Source organism: Alligator sinensis, unplaced genomic scaffold (genome assembly GCF_000455745.1).
Source record: "Alligator sinensis unplaced genomic scaffold, ASM45574v1 scaffold138_1, whole genome shotgun sequence".
NCBI lineage: Eukaryota > Metazoa > Chordata > Crocodylia > Alligatoridae > Alligator > Alligator sinensis.
Genome location: NW_005841862.1, coordinates 1,972,692 through 1,989,038, shown reverse-complemented (window position 1 = coordinate 1,989,038; position 16,347 = coordinate 1,972,692). Strand labels below are relative to the sequence as shown.

The 16,347-nt window shown below is 41.9% G+C and overlaps 1 protein-coding gene across 4 annotated transcripts in view; it reads right to left on the bottom strand.

The window, feature by feature from the left end:
* The window catches only part of LCLAT1 (lysocardiolipin acyltransferase 1), a 241,131-nt gene that overhangs the window by 115,283 nt on the left and 109,501 nt on the right, over window positions 1-16,347 (bottom strand). For all 4 annotated transcript variants that reach the window (XM_025216037.1, XM_025216042.1, XM_025216023.1 and 1 more), the window contains one exon: window positions 2,724-2,870. In XM_025216037.1, coding sequence (XP_025071822.1) covers window positions 2,724-2,870 — 147 coding nt within the window. The remainder of the gene's footprint in view (window positions 1-2,723; window positions 2,871-16,347) is intronic.

Below are 16,347 nucleotides of genomic sequence, written 5' to 3'. Positions count from 1 at the left end.
GGGGGGGGCATATTGAAACCCCCACAGTGCAGGAGGGAGTGTGGTAGGGGCAGGGTGCTGCCCTGCTCCCTCCTGCACTGTTGGGATTGTTCCACAATCCAGCCCGGCCAGGGGCCTGTTCACCGTGAGTTGGAGCCTGGTGGTTTGTTCAGGGTTGTGGGCTCCCGCCACTGTGCGCACTGTGGGAGAGGGGGGGACACATCCCCTCTCCCCCCGGTTCCCCCACGTTGCACCCCTGGGATGAACCACTGGGCTTTGATTGCAAAGTACACTAAAAGTACCGGGCCAGGTCGTGGGGCAGTCAGAGCTCGGCAGCCCCTCCAGACGCACAGCGCAGGCAGCCAAGTGAGGACACATGGCCTGGCCCTTGATCTTTGCACGGGGCAAAGGCGGGTGGGATCTGAGCTCTGCCTGCTCCCTGCCTCTGCACCTCGCTGCAGCCTTTGAAAGCGATGCTATGTGCCTTACTGCCTGGCCCGCCCAGCGGCGGGACACACATGGTGCTGCGCTGCTTTCAAAGGCTGCAGCAAGGCACGGAGGCAGGGAGCAGGCAGAGCGCACAGACCGAACTGGGGCGCTCATGGATTGCTACACTTTAGGGAGAACACTGAGTCTAACCTTTGTTGAAATCTTAGGCTCTGGGACAGAAGTTCCGTAAAACTGTTTGACCTAAATCAGTTAAGTCTAATACTACATCCAACCAGGTTTATCTTAAACCAGTTTCGGCCATTACGTAAGCAGTTTAAGTGCACTGAAGTTCTGTTCTGTTGCAGGTTTAAACTGGTTTCTGAACATTTAAATCGGTTTGTGTGCAACTTCTGTGCCTAGCCATACTGTCAAACTACCATTGACCCTGCACCAGAAAGTGGAATAGGTGACTCCTTTCAGTACATTTTTCATTTTAATTAAATATCTCCATTGAGCTACTACTACTACTACTTTGAGAGTCTCTACTTCACATTTGACCATTTTGTTATGCATGCTTGCACTTGTTTAGTGTACTTTACAACAATGTTTCTCAACCTTTTAAGTAGCAAGCACCCCCTAAAATCTGAAAATGTTAATACGTACCCTAACACTCAGTTTTCCAGGGGATTTTATATTTACAGACTAATGTGTGCTATATGTTGGAAGAAAGGCTGTGTATATAAGGCCATGATATGACAAATGTCTGATTTGGTGTCGGTAGGGTTGCCGCCTTTTACACCATGGGTGCACAACTCAAGTATGTACCTGGGCTAGAGGTGGTGTTGCCCAAAGCTAGGAGGGGTGAACCCAGGCATGCCAAATTATTACTGGGGAATTTTAATGTGTGGCACACCAAATTTTTTGCCATAGTTTTGAGAGAAAAAGAGGGCGAGAGAGAGAGAGTGTTGGGGTACCCACGTACCCCCTGCCTGTGTCTCGCATACCGCCAGGGGTATATGTACCACAGGTTGAGAAACTATGCTTTACAAGATGTTTCGTTGTGCACGTGCCTTGCAGCAGGTGTTGCAAAGTCTGAGGCTCTGTGCTGTAGTCACAGGGGGTTATAGCAGAAGCATTCATGTTGCGATCCCTGCCAGGTAATACCTGCTAATACTTGCAAATTCTGTTAACACTTCAAACCATGATTTAGCTACTTATTTGGTGGAAGAAAACAGTCTTTATCATAAGAATATTTACAGTACTTAAATACTCCATTTAAGATTATGGACAAGGGTATTGAAGTATTCTTATTTTTCTTTTTGAGAAATAAATCATTAATGTCATTTTTAACTTGTTATGCATCAGAGCTTGCATTATCAGGGCCCATAGACCCAACGTTTTCCAAAGTCCAAAGGAAAACCATGAAGAGAAGAAATAAATGGGATACTGCTGTCTCTCCCAAGACAGTGTGGCATGCATATGCAAAATAAGACATTCCTGCAAAGGTACAGATTTTGGCATGTCTCTCTACCTATTTTTTTTTTAAAGCAATTGTATGGAGAAAAGCTGAAAATTGTATGGAGATTCTTGTGAAGGGGTCCCATAACAGCAAGAGACTGTGCAAAATGGTTGATTATGTTTAAACTTCTAAAAACACTAGGCAAATGTCTTTTTTGCAGTCTTGTAAAGCTGTGGGCATTAGAAAGGCTGACTAAATACTCTTCTGGTGAGGGCTTATTTCAAATAGTGTCTGCAATAAGAACACGGGTGGCCAACCTGTAGGTTGCGAGTCGAATGTAGTGACTTGGGTGGTTTAAACGCAGCTCCAAGAGGCAAACTTTTAATGACAAATTATTATTTGAGCTGCAGCACTTGCTGAGCCTGAAGCATGGCCATCTCAAAAGTTTTTGTGCAGCTCTGAGCTGTGCCAAGTTTGGCCTGCCCACAACAGAATTCTGTAACATGTGGGAAAAGTAATATGCTTGATGGCTTTTCGCTGGTCTTGAAGTGAAATGATGGCCAACTATCATAGTTGTTTCCCTAGCCCTTATGAATAGAGCCTGCAAATTGTTTTGAATGTAGAAGACAGACAGTAACCATCTTTTCGCTGTGTATTGTTAGGCTGCTACCACTGTCTATCCCAGGGCTAGCTGAAAATACAGTGGCTTTCTGTAGTAGCTTACTAATTATCTACTAACACTTCTACTGTCCATGAGCTGTATTTGCTCCCACTTTTTACATATTTTGAAACCATTTCCTGAAGACAAGAATTTCTATCTCAGCAGATCCAAGAAGAGACAACAGAATTGACTCACCTGTGAGATCGGTTCCTTCAGGAAAGATGAGGAGTTGTAGTGGCTCACGAATGTCACAGAAATAATCCAGCATCTTTTCAAAATGATTCTTGTCATCTTCCCATTTTCTCTGAATGAAAATAAAGGCAGCAACCTGCATTGCCCAACCTAAAAGTAAATTTAACACATTACTTACATTTGTATCCTGCCTGTTATTCAAAAATGTGTTACAGAGTGAAATTGGCATACACTTTACCTACCAACGAATTGTAACTGCTTCCAGTTTAAAAATGCATAGTGATTTTGTATAACTGCTTTGGACAGGAAGCAAAGAATGAAACATACAAATGAATCTAGAACAGAGTAAGTGTGGCAGAACTTATTTATCAGTTTCGAAAGCTACCTAGTTTAGTGCCACTGTTCTTGAAAAAAGTGAACTCAGGTCTTTAATGCCTCATCTTTTTATAAAACATTCCCTACTACTTTTCTACCATGTTGACTTATTACAGGACAGAGTTCTAAAATTGTGGATATCTAACAATGACCTATGAAGTCACTGTGACGGTATTGCTTCTGAAATAATAACTGGAGGCATGATATTTCTCCAAGAGCTGTGTGAGAGAGGTTTAACTGAGAACACATGAAGACCATGCAATAACGCATTGCCAGTTAAGGTTTAACTGAATAATACTTTATTTAGAAATTCTACTTTATGTAGAATTATATTAAAACATATTTTAAACCCATATTATACAGAAAATATTTATTTAACAATTATATAAGAAATCAGCACTAAAAAGTTTGATGCCTATAATGTCAATACATCTTGAATTAATCATAATATTAAGTAGTATGTCCTTAGCTTACGGGCACTAATTTCACATAGAGCTTTCTTCATGGGCATGCAAATCCTGGTACAGCTGTTGGGATTTATGCCTTACATTAAGAAAGTTGTATGTCTTGACTTAAAAAAAAGGGAACTCATTCAGTGCATACCATTCTCTTTCAAGCCATTTCTGACTTTGGTTGGAATAATTTACTATATACAGCATTACTCTGTGCTTCCTTTTGGCTGTGCTGTAGTCTAATGAAATAGACAACAGAACCATGAATCAACTCCTGGAGTTTACACTCTACTCAACCATTCTCTCTAGGATATTAAGCATGTCACAATTTACACTAGTAACATGGATACTGCTTGTGAGTATATGCAAACAAATATTTGAAGACCTCCATTCAGCATCTCACAAGCTCAGTTCAACATACATCCTGCATGTTTATACATCCTTGAGATGATCTCCTGCATTGCCTATCTTCTGCTACCAACACCAATGGCTTTGTCTTAGATTCTGGATGGAGCCCAGATGGGTCAGGGAACTGGTAAAACACAAGGGAGTCTCCCGCCTCTAACTTGTTATCCAAGGCATGCTGGTAGCAACCAAAATTTTTATCTGGAAGTTTTCCTTAAAATGAAATTGGTGGTTTCCTTCCTGTTCACAAAGACAAGATATACAAGTCAACCACAGGTCACCGGCACAATTGGAATAAGCTTGGATGGTCACAGACATCAAAACACTTTGAACAAGCTCACATGCATCTACACTGCCTAAGCTAGCTCTAAAATATGATAGCTCTAGTACCAGAAGCTCTCCAACCACAGTAGCCTGGAGGTCCTAAAAAGCAGAGCAGAAAAACTAATAAGAAACTCCTTATAAAAGCAGCTACTCTACTTCTGGTAGCCAAGTACCTCTGCATCAACACCGTGGTCTACAGTGAGCATGTCCTAAATGTCCATCCTATTCTTTCAGTGGCATGACTAAAGATATACAAGAGCAACAGCTTTCCAAAGAATGAAAAGCAATCAGATTTTCACTGCCAAGGAGAACATTTTGCAATTAGAACAGATACCAGGTTACATGGATATGAAATCCCGGATAGAACACTTTCCCAAACCTGCTAACATCTAAATTAGTTGAAATCTTCTTTGAAGGGCAGAATCAGAATATTCTATGTACAAAATAAAAGCATTCATGAGAAACCTCAGAGATTGATTTTACCAGAAACAAAGAAGAAACTTTACAGAACTTCCATCCATTATTTGTCATACTAGGTCTCAAATTTAATGATTAGGCTTGCTGGTGACTTGCAATGATATCATTCTGCCACCTTCATTAACAGTTTCTCATTTTATTCTGATTTGTGTCCTCTCATTTTGCCTCATAAATGGGGTCTTCCTTCCACTTTGTCTTGATAACATCTTTTATTAAGACAAAGTGCATATACACAATACAGTTGACAACTATTAGGTTTAACCCATCTTTTATAAGCTATTTTTTTAAATGTAACATTGTCAGGCACCTAATCAGACTAAGCATTGGAATGTTGAAGGGGAGGTAGGTTATCAACCTTACTTGGTTAATCTTGCCTATATTAGCTAGGCATGTTAATGGTGTTTTTAAAGATTTATCATCTATAGCGTAGAATAAATACTCATTTTGCATAGCCTTCGAGCAGTCAAATGGAGCACCTTCAGCTAAGGAATCTCTGCAATCTGGACCTGATTGAACTTGAGAACAAGAAATGCCTGTATTGCAAAGAACTGAACACTGAAAAGATTATACTTGGTAAGAGATGAACTATTCAGAATACTGTATTAACAAACATCTTCATCAAATTTCATAAGCTGCATTTATGAAGAAAAAAATCCTTATTCAATCCTTTTTTTCTTTTACAATGTAACACAACATTGACTTGAAAAATGTAAAATGCATCCATTGCTGTCTAGCACTTCCATCATTGTGGCATCAAAGCAATAAGAAGCCTCAGTGTAACTTGATCAAGCTAATTCTGCCATTCTCTTGGAGATGGTATTGTTTAGAGGATCATTTGGGGGGAGTAAGTAAAAGGATATTTTTTTTTAAATAAAGAGAAATGATTTTTGTACCCAAACTGCATCTCTTGACCATGCTCAAATGAAACCGCAAATTTAAATTACAGCTTAATTTTAGTACTGGCCTTTCATTACAGTAATGTTAAAACATGGCATAAATATTTTTGGCAAACTATTCAGAGCTTAGTTTTTCTACTGACCTTGTGCAAGGTTCAAAAGCCTATTTTCTCTCTCAAGCCGGCCAAAAGCTATTCCATTTGTTGTTCTATAAAACATCTAATTTGAACTCTGTAATCTGTATAAATGAGTTTACTGCAACTACAAGGATTTAATTGACAAAATGGGGTGGGGGGTGAAGAAGGCTTTCTATTTAAAAAAAATTATTATCTGATAGATCATACATCAAAGAAACCAGTGCTGAAACTGGACTTTCTTTGTGCAGCAGAGGGAAAAAACTAATTGGTATTGATTTTAAAAATGTCAAATATAACTTGCATTATTACACTTTTTTGTCATGGGCCAACATAATAGCTAACATTTTCTGCATGATTTGGCTTTGACAAAATGTGGCAGCAAAGGAAGAACACTCCTACAGGATGGGAAAATTGTAAGTTGTGCTTTGTCTTTTATAGGTCATCATTGCTTACATGGGAAGAGTTTCAAATTTCTCTGGAGTTCTTATAAAGAACTTCACAAAGGAAAGAAAACACAAGTAAAAGTTAGAATATAAGTAAAATGAATACTATTTACAGCCCTTTGGCAAGGCAACAGTCTTGGTGGGATGGATTTATTCTGAGTATACACCCTCGTTTTTGTCCTGTCCTGGGTGGTCTGTCACTACATTCAAACAAATGCTTGTGTCCCATTTTCAGAGGGATACCCAGGGCAAGAAGACTGTCCCAATAAAAACAGGGCTGTCCCCCACCCCCATCTCTTCTGCCCACTCAGCTGAGACTGAGTATGTCAAAGAGTTGGGGGTAGAGTGGAGTGTCCCATTTTGTGACCAGGGAAATATGGTCACCTTGGATGGATTAGGAAAAAAACCTCCATGTTTTTTGCATACACCATATCTCCAAATATAATACAGACCTTGTTTTCAGGAGGCAGGGTGAACAGAAAATATTCCTTGAAGAAACCAAGTAACAGCAGGTAGGGAGGGAAGCTGCCCCTGAATCTGCTGCCAGCCCCATAAGCCAGATAGGGCTCTGCCAACCAGCCCCGTGGCATGCTGAGTCCATCCCCATGTAAGGTCCAGGATCCAAGGTCTAGAGCTGCATGTTGACTCTAACCCGGTGCACCAAGTCAGACCCACGCTGTGCACCAAGTCCAGGTCCACAAGCTGGCTCCACCCCCTGGCTCTGGAACCCAGCACACCAGCCTACTCAGGTACATGGCACCATGTCATCCGGCCAAGGGGCCCCCCATAGGTCCAGCTATTTGCTAGTGGGGAAGTGGTGGAAATGCTAATTGGTGACTTCTGGCTATTACAGAAAGACAGGAAATCAGTTTGTCAGGTCTAAATTCTGCTGCTCTTGAGCTTGAGGGTGGGAGAGGAGACAGAGGCAAAAAAAGTGCCTACTTGGAGGCCCAGTGATACTGTGCTGACCCAGCAACATGCTGGGAGAATATGATCTCTGGTCACCCCCGCAGCGAGAGAACAGAGGACACCTGACACCAGATTCTGCCTTCCTTGCTTCCCCTCCAGGCAGCTTCAGACCTGAAAATTATATGCTGGGTAACTATGCCCGTAAATTGCACCATAATGTCTTGTCAGCAATCTTTCTTTTAAAGAATCTCCAGCATGAATCTACACCACTGATGGCTTTTGTCACTAGTGAAAGTTTATACTGTATATTTTGTGTCACTTTGTCTAAGTCACTGAGTTAATAAACCCTTGAAGTTAAAAAAATGAGCAATTTAGCAAGTACATTTCCCTATTTAAACTGCACTGAAGCTGGCTACAGTATTTCGTTTCTATCCTAAACAGCAATAAACTTGAACAACAGTTCTGTTCCTTTGTATTAATTCAAGTCACTATATACATGGCATTTACTACTTCCATCAGATTCCTTAGTACCTGTGCTGACATGAGAGGGTCTTAAGCTTTTGCCTGGAGTTAAGATCTGACTCTGTCATCACATCATGAAGAACAAAGAAATCTGCCATGGTTTATATAAACAGCCTATTTACGTTTATGTAGATCTGCCTTTAAAAACAGAAGGATAAGGGGGTGGGGGGAGGCAGCAAAAAAGATTTAAAAAATGAGTTTCCCATTTTGGTTTCCATGTTTATGGAGGTTACATCCCTGGAAATGTTTGTAGTTGCAGTAAACTCTTTTATACAGATTATGGAGTTCAAATGAAATGGTTTATAGAACAAAATGGTTTTTGGCATGAACACGCACAAAGCTTAGTGTGGGGGGGAGGGGGGCGGGGAACGATGGGTGGAGTGACAGACAGAAAACAGAAAATGCAATGGACAAATCTGACAACTTCTGCTAACCAAGCCAATTTACAGAAAAGGCAGACATAGGAAGTACTGTTTCATCTGCAGCCTGGGGAATGCTGTCAAGTTAATTGTTATAAAACTCAGGTCAGCTTATTGTCCTACATTAAATGGTACTTGTCCTCATCCATATTTTTGTGTTTGGTTGTCTGGAGTCCCTGGGCAACAGAAATGTTCTTAGTTGGAAAAAATGTCAAACGTCTATTTTGCTGGAGAGCTACAGTCTGCTTTTTATTTATTTTTTTAATTTTTAAGAAATTTAATGGAGAAAATTGAAAAGAAAGAAATTGGGAAGCGAGTCTAATCACACTGATGCTTTTGCCTTTTTTCCCCCACAAATGTAAACAATTTTTTTGATAATATCTGGCATTTCTGATGTTAGCTCACAAATATACAAAAATGGAATGGGTTTATATTACTTTCGTGTATGTAAACTGTTAGTGGTACAGAAACTCACCTCTACATTAAACAAATCCAAAATATAGCAGGTTGCTTCAACAACTTTGTAATCAGCTTTTTGTGGCTGATAAAAATGGCTGCAAGTTTCAAACCTAAAATAATACCTATTAATCTGAGAAATAGGTAACTTTTCTTTTCTCCTAGACTTTTAAGTAGCATGTATGTGTTATAGCATGTAGGTGTACATTTTTTCACACCTATCTTGGTTTCATTGTGCCCATGCTACAGTTCGACACCTTGATAATACACGAGAAAGGAAATGCAACTATGGAATTAGAAAAATACATTGCATTATAAAATATGTACTACTGTTTTGGCATGGGAGAGGCTAACAGTGGTTATAACCACTGTTAGCTCACATACCTCCTGAGTATTCACAGCAGTATATTTAAGAACTCTGTACTTATAAATGAGGAAATATTTTAATTCTAAAACCCCTTTCCTCTTCTCTTCCTCAACCCTCCCAATTCTACTTTCCAATGGGAATCTTATGCTTCAAGTTTCACATTTCTTAGCTCCAATAGTAATTTTTGGAAATGACATCTCCAAAATTAGGAAGACAAAGAGAAGGCGACAAAAAATCTCTTTGAGACTATGGAAAGCGATCAACCAACACAAAGTACATATTACTTTTTTTTTTTTTTGGTCTTCTGTGGTCAGCACCTGTAACTCTAAGACCCCCAATAATGCCAGTGCTGACAATGACTCACCACTTAGCAAACTTGAAGGCCCTCAGAAATGCAGCAATGGGAAAACTAAGGACTTACTGGACAAGCATTCAAAGCAAAGAACAAGTGGAGAGAGGAAGTGAAGCAACACTTGAACCACTGCATGGAAATGCTTTAGAGTGATTGGGGATGTGAAGAGGGGAAGGTTTCAACCAGAACAGTGGAAAAGAGCTTGACTATGAACAGGAAAGCAGTTTCTCTAGCCAGAGAAACTCTTAGGATGGTCAGAGGCAACAATAAAAGAACCACGTGTAAAGCACTGTATGCCAGAGGTCCTGACCCGAGAGTCTGCATTGTTACAAGCAATTACCACCCTCGACTGCTTGGCCATAGCCTGCCCACCAGCCATCCTCCTCACCTAATACTGGCAGAAGTTCAGTCAGTGCTAGGTCTCCAAATGCTAAAGAACACCTACTGCTGGGAATAGCATAACTCAAGCAGATGGGTCCCCCCGCAGAGCTATACCTTTGCTAAGAGAGAACAGCATATTGTAGGATCCCAGCTTTGCTTCTAACTCCCCATGCCAGCCAACCTCTGTGACACTCCAGCCCTCTGGGACAGAGTCCTGGTTCAGAAAGGGGCTCATGCCACCCTGTCCCTGAATTCCAGCCCATAAACTGCAACCCACCTACCCCTCCTTCTGTTGGCAGTGCTAAATGTTTTTATATTTGCTGTATAAGGTTTTGTCTGCCTCCAAGTCCCCACCCTTTCTACAGTTCACGGTACCTTCTTGTCACTGTGCAAGTGTTGCCCTCCAAACTCTAAAGCCTCAGCCCCAAGTTTGCACTGGTTATGTAATTATTGGGAAAATAAGTGTTTGGCTTCTGGCTAAAGAAAACTTCATTAATTTAATGAGGCAACAGCAATTAGAAATTGATTAAAACAGTCCCTGGGAGAAAACTGGGCAATTCCTACAAAGCAGACAGCCCAAGTAGGCACTCCTGTCAGCTGTCAGTTAAATCACACGCTACAAATTTCCTAACTATGAAAACAGGCATACAAAGGCTCCAGAGGGACAAAACACTCCTGCAGGCCTGAAGGATCAAGCATATAGCATTATAAAGCAAGAAAAGTGCATAGGGAATATGTACAGCCTGCATAGCATCTTGTAGACACATGGCAGAGGCACCTTTAAAGCAGGAGGGTACAGTTTCAGCTGGCAAACCCACAGCTGTGCAAAGGTCTCCCCCCTCACACACAGCACAACAAATGGACTCGAACCACCAGGCTGTCTCACAAAGCAGAAGCACAAGAACTTGGGTTAAGGTGACCCTGGCAAGTGGAATCCACTAGTGCTCTAGCTGCTTAAGACGTTGTTCCAGTCTTTCCAGCTCCCAGCCATTGCCAAGGCCCTCCTCCTTACTCTTGCTGATGTTTTTCAGAACACAGCAGACAATAATGACTGCTTGCAGATGTTAAAAAAAAAGGCACTTTAAATTCAGAGCACACCTGCACTGAGCCCAGCGCATGCCCAGAAGAGGCAGGCGTTAGTTGGATCCAGCTCACCCAACTTCTGTATAGATCGGGACCTTCAGTAGGGCTTTACTGGAACTTATATATAATAATTGATTGAACCCAAAAGCCCTGCTGAAGTGCCCGAGCTATAAAGATGCTGAAGAGCCAGCTTGAACTAATGTGTTGCTGTTTCTGGTAAAGCGTGGTTTTGGTTTTTTCCCTAATGTCTGTCAGCAGCCTAAGATCCTAGCAAGTACATTTCACCAGTCTCCAGCCTGATACCTACTTCACAGTCAGGGCGGCTAGGATCTGGAACCAACTTTCAAGAGAAGTGGTGCTGACTCCTACCTTGGGGGTCTTTAGGAGGAGGCTGGATAGTTACCTAGGTGGGGTCATATGAGCCCAGTATTCACTCCTGCCCAGGGCAGGGGGTCAGACTCGAAGATCTAGTTAGGTCCCTTCTGACCCTACATCTATGAATCCATACCAAACACCTGCCTCCTGCATTTTAGTTTCCCAAAGGCTTTTTCTACCTGAAGCTGCTTCAGTGATAGTTAAACAGTTTTTCTCTGCTAGTAAATGTAAGATTTCATTAGCATGGCAAGAGAAAACAGACAGTAGGGCTGTGCAAAATTTTGGCAGCCGTTCCATTTTGGAGGAATTTTGGCCTGTTTTGGTGCCCAAAACACCAAATCCGAAATGAAACAGAAGGCTCCAAAACATCTCGGAAATGAAACCAAACCATCTGAAACATTTCGGAAATGTTTGGGATGTTTCAAAGGTTGGCTTGCGGGGAAACAGAAACTAAGAAGAGGGAGGGGGACAAGGAGGGTAAGGGCTGCTCTGGTATTGACATCTGTAGCTGGCCAGTGTCTGCAATCAGTCCCTGAGGTCCCTTCCAGTCCCAGTGCTCTGGAGGAGGGATGCCAGCCTGCACAGATCTGGGGGCCCACACACCCCGGAAAGAGTCCAGCACAGCTCTGCAGCCCTTCTTTTAAAGTGCTGGGAGGCTGGGGTTGGGCAGGGGGTGGGGCCGCACAGGGGAGCCATGGGCTCTTCTCCTGCAGCTCCCTGTGCTGGAGCAGAATCAGGCAGAACTGGAGGAGCTGCAGGAGAAGCTTTAGCCACCCAGCTGTGCCTGCCTCTCTCCAGCTGTTCCGAATCTCCAAATCAGTGCTGAAACAGCGTTGAAACTCTAAAACAGATTTGGCCAGATCAAAACAGAACAGTGATCTGAAACACCGAAACAAATCACTGTCCTCCAAAATGGCCAAATCTGAAACGGAATGAAATATAGCCTTTTTGCAGAGCCCTAATAGACAGGGTCCCGAAAGATGAATGGAGGGCTGCTCAGCCTGCTAATATCAATGCGCTTCACAGCCCTAGCAAACTGCTCCCTGTACTTTAACGGAAAAGCAGCAGGAATTGCTGCTTTGAAAATAAATAAAAAATTTCCTGGACGTTTCTAAGGCAAATGTTACTATTAAACCTGTGGTCTTTAAGGCCTTGCAGCAGAGCGGAGAACTCATGATGGTGAGAAGAGGGGAAGAAAAAATGGGAATATAGGCTCCGTCAATTGTTCCACTACAGCTGGGACGCTCCATATATACAAAACTGTTCACAATCCCTTGTCGGTTTGCAAATCTCATCAATACATGGTGACTACCATTTTGATAGCAACAGAAGCCTGTACAATAGTTCCAATGGTAAATTTATTACTGCCAAACTTATCTGTAGAGGACAGAGACGTGGCACACACAAAGCTTCCATTCAAAGAACACGGACGCACACTTCTCTGTGGGAAGTTTCATGTCACTGGATTGCCACTGCAGCTTTGGAGTCAGCTCAAAGTAGATTTCCAGGAATGTAGTCTTGTTTATGCTGCAGCTCTCCTGTTACTGTTGGATGTCCTAGATCTGTAGCACAATCCCTTCCCACCAGTCAACGTTCATATCTCAGACCCAGAACCAGTGTTCAGCAGACTACATAGTCCTAGAGCTTCTTGGTTCGTATCTCATCATCAACAGCCGCCCATATAGGTCCATGAAGTGATCTGCCTCACAAACCATTGCTTGTGGTCCTCATATACCATTAAATTTTATGATTGCTTACAGATACAAGGGGCTTTTCCTAACATACCTGGTGACAGAACACAATATACATCAAGACAACCTGTGAAATGTTTGACATTCACAGCCTAGCAAGGTTGGGATGCGGCATACCAATGCTGCAGTTCCTCCAGATTGAAAACAGTTCTCTCTCTTGAAAAACTAAAATCGATAAACTAAAATCGCAAAACAGGTACCTGCTTTCACTCAGGATAAGCAAGGGCAGATCCAGAGCAGGTGAAGTGGTGTGGTTGTATGCACCTTTTAGGACCATGCTGCAAGAGCAGGAGTCACGGGATTTTTTCTTTTTCAAGTCCCCAAAGCAGTACAAATTCATTCTGCTGGGCACCCAGTTCCTTCCCCTCCATGCTCAGCAGCCCTTCTCCACCCCCACCCCCATTTCCCCTCCCTTTCCTGCCACTCCTTGTCCTGCTTCATACAGGTTGTGCAGGGAGCCAGGGATAGTGGCAGCAGTGGGCAGGTTCCTGGGGCCCACACCCTGCATATGTTCCCCACCAACCTGAGAGCAGGCTCAGGGAGAGAGGGAAACTTGTTTGCCACTGCTGCTGTCCCCATCCAAGCCCAGCTCCCGATGCAGCCAGTCCCCATGGTCCTGCGGAAACATACAGGAGTGGCCAGGACAGAAGTAGCAGTGGGCTGGTCTCCATGCGACCAAATGTGTCAGTAGAAAGGGAAGGCATGGAATAAGAGAGCAGGAGAGGGGAAATGCTGCTGAGCACACAGGAGAAGGGAAAGGGTGCCAAAAGTGGGGGTGGGAAACTTACTTGGGGCAAGGACTTAAAGATTCCCAGCTGCTACCTTTGCAGTGTGATCTGTTCCCCTTCATAGTTGGTCGGGTCGGAAGGGACCTGAGCAGATCATCAAGTCTGACCCCCTGCCATGGCAGGAAAGAGTACTGGGGTCAAACGACCCCAGCAAGGTGTTCATCCAGCCTCCTCTTAAAGACCCCTAGGGTAGGAGCCAGCACCACTTCTCTTGGAAGTTGGTTCCAGATCCTAGCCGCCCTGACTGTGAAGTAGCGCCTCCTGATGTCTAGCCTGAATCTGCTCTCTGTCAGTTTGCGACCGTTATTTCTTGTCACTCCTGGTAGTGCTGGGGGGAACAGGGACTCCCCCAATGCCCGATGGTCCCCTCTGACTAGTTTGGAAATGGCCACTAGATCCCCCCTCTACCTTAATGAAACAAATTTACCAAGGGATGTGAGAAATTAATTGTTAGGCATAAAACTTTTTTCCTGAAGAAATTGGTTTTCGAGGTCTCCCCCCACCCATGAGGAGAGGGCGGGGCGGGGGGGAGGATGCACCCACATCTACAGCAGTGGTTGCTGCTCCAGCACTTCCCTTTTAAAAAGTCCTGGATCTGCCTATGTGGAGAAGCCAAGGTCAGGAAAGACAAGCTCGGTTGAAAGACTCTACAGTGGAGAAGCAAACCATGAGCTGCAAAAGAAGAATCCTGGAACAAACCCAGAAAACTATGCCCTAGCAAATCAGAGCTGCTTATCCTTACATTCAAGGCTCTTTCAATTCTGTCTTTTCCCAATTACTTGTTTAGTTACCCTTAACACGCTGCCTGTCTCCCTCCACATCCCTGTTCTATCATGCCACCCTTGTGCTATTGGTCCATTTGTCCCTTGAATGTCTCTATACTTTCCATTTGTAAAAGGGACAACTTGGAGGAAAGTCCTAAAAGAAAAAGAATCCGTAAAGCACAATACTCCTTTTCAAATCCTCAAAGCTCAGGTCTGCTATGAGATCTACAGGACACAGGTGTGGAATAGTTTGGCTAGCTAATGATATTAAGATAAAATAAAAATCCCCCATAAATAAATTATTCTGAGCTACTAGACTATGCACAGAATTAACATGGATAACTCCCATAACAGCATGGGATATTACTGTTTCCTCCTCTTTTCTCTCCATTTTCCTTTCTATTGTTTGTCACATTTATTGCTTCCTAATTTGGAGCACTTTTGGGGGAGGCGGGAACTACACCTACTTATATTTGAACAGGATCAGACTGTGATCAGGACTTTTTATGCAACATTGCTACAATTGTGCTGACACAGTGTGGGACTCATCACCTGGAAATGCTTGATTTCTCTGCATACAAAATATGAATCACACCCACGTTCATTAAAACTTTTACTTATGTAATGTGTTCCATCACAAACATTAGCAAGGCAAGTGTAACAAAACTATCGATATCCTTGATTTAAAGATTTATGGTCATCCCAAATAAACTTTAGTAGCTTTATACTTGCCACTTTAAAGAACAATATCTTTAAAACAGAAGAGTGCTAACAGCTCAAAAATAATTTTTGAGTCAGGAAGACAGAGGTCACACTGTTTTTACTTCAATCTCTCATCATTATAAGAAGAAAGTTAAAAAAAATGTTTGAAAAAAACGTTTCAAAACAACCATTAACTATTTCTTCTCATTAGCATCAAGGCTAAGTGCCTTAATCAAACCCAATTTTTTAAAAAATTCTTAATGTAATGGTTTATATGTTTCTAAGTAGAAAAATAATTTAAGAAATGCTTTTTGTACTGATCTTTCTGGTAACTCAGTTTCCAGTCATGGTGAATATTTACCATGCTCATCTCTGATGTGTTATTAATAGATATATAATGAACTGAACAGCTATCGTTTGACTTCCTAAATGATAACTTATTAAAGCAATGGGATAATTAGTTGAAAGATAAAATGCGTAAGCCAAGACTCTTTGTATCAGTTCTATTTTTCTAGCAGTATAGTACATTTTCAATCTTCAAGTATAATTATTCTTAACGTATACTGTTGGTTATGTTTATTTTATGGTTTATGTGATATAGTTTATACACAGTTTGGTTTTTAAATGGAAAGTAGTAACTCCTTTGTCTTTACCATTTTGTACACTCTGTATTCTACAGATACAATCATCTAAGATTGCATCAAGATATTATTTCAACTCTGCTATATAAAACTCAGGCGAGCTTCACGCATGCGCGCGCACACAAAAATAAATAAGTGACACTCAATCTATTCTTACAGTGTTTTTATAACTTGTCTTTACATGAATTATTCCTGATTTGCTTCAGTATAACAAGCAAACAGAGGCCAAGTACAGACATTACAATTTTGTATTTTTTTTTTTATTTATTTATTTTTATTTTTAGGTATAAGTGATTGGAAACTTGTCTATACCTGTAACAGAACAGAAGTTCAGCACCCAGACTGGTTTAAAAATGGCAGAACCCAGGCAAGGATTTGCCTCCCCCCACCAACACTAAAGTGCAAATATGTATTTTGTTTACTATTGATCTAAACTGCACTACTTACAGAAAACCATGCAACTTAGATTGATTCTACCTCAGGATTTTTGAATGTCTGTACCTATCCAAAGTGTTTAACATTAACCACATTCAACTGTTAATACTGTTTTTGTATTTCCCTTCCCATACTGTCATACTTCCCATACCAAAGCATGTTATTAAAAGCAT